This window comes from Neomonachus schauinslandi, chromosome 15 (genome assembly GCF_002201575.2).
Source record: "Neomonachus schauinslandi chromosome 15, ASM220157v2, whole genome shotgun sequence".
Lineage (NCBI taxonomy): Eukaryota > Metazoa > Chordata > Mammalia > Carnivora > Phocidae > Neomonachus > Neomonachus schauinslandi.
In genome coordinates this window covers 30,125,636-30,127,990 of record NC_058417.1, presented here as the reverse complement: position 1 = coordinate 30,127,990, position 2,355 = coordinate 30,125,636, and the positions used below count along the sequence as shown (strand labels likewise).

Genomic DNA, 2,355 nt, shown 5'->3' with positions numbered 1-2,355 from the left:
GGTTTGAACCCAGGCTCCAAGCTTTGGGGTTAACCACTATGCTCTATGATTGCTGTGTTCCCCATACTGACCCACAGGGGAATAGAATGTGAGGAGCTGGTGTGTACAGAAAGAATAATAATCTCAAGTCTGGAAAAGTTCAATGGTTGCCTCGGAGAGAGAATCTGCTAAGTATAGGGTAGATGCAAGCTAGTCTCATTCCTCTTTATACAGACATACAAATAAATACACACACACACACAACTGTCTTCTGTTTTTTAAACCCTTTGAAGGGGAGTTGAAGATGCTACCTCAAAATATGACATTTTGGCCCACTAATTATTCTGAATTAAAGTTACTTGAAAAAGAGCTGGTGCAAGAAGGAACACTCTGACCCTTCTTTGTCCCCCCCTGAAAGCAGGAAATAAATCTCCCATATGAAAGCTACCTGTAACAGGAGTGTAGAAGGTGTTCTTGGCACCAAAAATAGGGAATTTAGGGCCAAGAAAGCTATATAAACAAACCTTGTTACTTCCTCACTAATTTACTACCCCAAACCCAAACTTCTTTGCCTTGTCAATTCTTCACAAATTTATCTTCTTCTTCTTCTTCTTTTTTCTTTTTTCTTTTTTTTTTGTCTAAAGGAGATAAAATCTGCCTGTTCTGGTCACTTCTTTGAGCTCATATTTTTTATGGGGCTTCCATAGATAAAAATTAAATTTGTTTTTCTCCCGTTCATCTGTTTTATGTCAATGTAATTATTGGACCAGCCAAAGAACCTAGAAGGGAAGAAGGAAAGAGTTTTCTACCCCTGCACCTTACTCAAATACCAATCTCTCCTAGAAATGGCAAGGACAACATCACCAGGAAGGGCCCAACAACTTCACTATACTATAGTATTAATGAGATTTTGCATCTGGAGAACTTGACCAAAGGCCACCTTGGTCTTCTTACCTTAAACGGTTGCTTCATTCACAAAGAGGGTGATGAGAAAGTAGAAGGTAAGGCAGAGCTCCCACTTACATAGCCAAGTAGGACTGGTGGTACGCCGAGAGAATCGCAGTCACACGGAGAACAGTTTGTCCAGAATGTCTAGTGCTCTCTCCCCAGTCACCCTTAGCCAGCCTCACACCATTGTGCTTTTCTTCCCTAATGGAGCAGGATCCCCAAAATGAAGGCTGGGCCTCCTTGCCCAGGGATCCCCCGAAGTGCTCTGCTGCATCACCACCAAGCGGATGGAGGGCTGGGCATCAAGGGTGGTCTCGGGAGCATACTCCTTACTGGGGTCCTTGCCTCGGCAGTCATACAGCACGCAGGAGATGAGGAACACCAGGAGCAAGATAACGTAGCTGGCTACTAGGATGATCAGGTTCAAGGTGACAGGGTCAATCTCCAAGTAAAACTCCATCACATCTCTCACGGTTAGGAAGTGGGTCTAGAGAAAGGCAACGGGGCCAGTGTGGGGATTGCAGAGAGCAAACCCTAGCTCATTGGAATAGCTACATGGGCTCTGGAGTAAAAATACAATAATCCCCATTGCTCCAGGAGACCTCACAGATTAAAGCTGCTCGGTTTAATAACTTAAGCTCTTGCTGTTAATACCACAGCCACCAAAACACAGAAGCTATCTCTTGTCAATTTACCTCTGCAGAGAGAGAAGGAAAGAGATGGTTCAAATGTTATTAAAGTGTGGTATAAAAGCGGAGTGTCCGTCTAATTCATCACCTAAACAGGTGGTTTGGTGAGCAAAAGTAAGTGTTGTTAATAAGCACCTTGTTAAAAAATGGGATGGTCCTGGAAACATTGGGAAGTATGGTTACCCTTTATGTAAGGAGGTTTAAATGCCAAGTATCCATATAGGGAGTGATGAGTGTGATCAGGTCAGTGGGGTTTGGAATAGACATGTTTCTTTAATAAGAGGGCCACATTCAGCACCTGACATTTTCACCAATTCTTCATTTGTTGTTGTTTTGCACTCATTCATTCAAAAATACTTTCTGGCTAGGTTAGGATGGGTAGGGGAGATTCTTCTAGCCACAGAGAACAGCACTGTGAAAGATCTGAGCAGGAAGAAGCATGGAAAATGGGAGGAACTGAAACAAGGGTAGCGTGACTAGAGTCCAGAGAGAATGGGGAACATAAGGGAAGAGAGGTAGGTAGGGGTCAGGTGGCAGGGGACTTGTGGGCCAGGCTTGAGACTTGATCCTAGAGCAAGAGGATGCAGGGAAGTGACAGGACCAGAGGTGCATTTTAAAAAGATTGCCTTGGCTGCTATGTGGAGAAAAGCAAGCAGATTGGAAGGAATATCAGATAAGAATGCAGATCTCTCTTGATTTAGAAATCATCATCCTGCCCTAGTAGTCCTGTATAGGGCCA

The 2,355-nt window shown here is 43.8% G+C and overlaps 1 protein-coding gene across 1 annotated transcript; it reads right to left on the bottom strand.

The window, feature by feature from the left end:
- Positions 1 to 617: 617 nt before the first annotated feature.
- LOC123326754 (small integral membrane protein 36-like) lies at positions 618 to 1,387 on the bottom strand. Its single transcript, XM_044921862.1, has one exon. The coding sequence runs from the start codon at positions 1,385 to 1,387 to the stop codon at positions 1,106 to 1,108; it is 282 nt and encodes a 93-aa protein (XP_044777797.1). The 3' UTR covers positions 618 to 1,105.
- Positions 1,388 to 2,355: the final 968 nt, after the last annotated feature.

Bases quoted from the DNA above. Each gene is read 5' to 3' on its own strand.
- LOC123326754 (XM_044921862.1), bottom strand. From the start codon at position 1,387: ATGGAGTTTTACTTGGAGATTGACCCTGTCACCTTGAACCTGATCATC.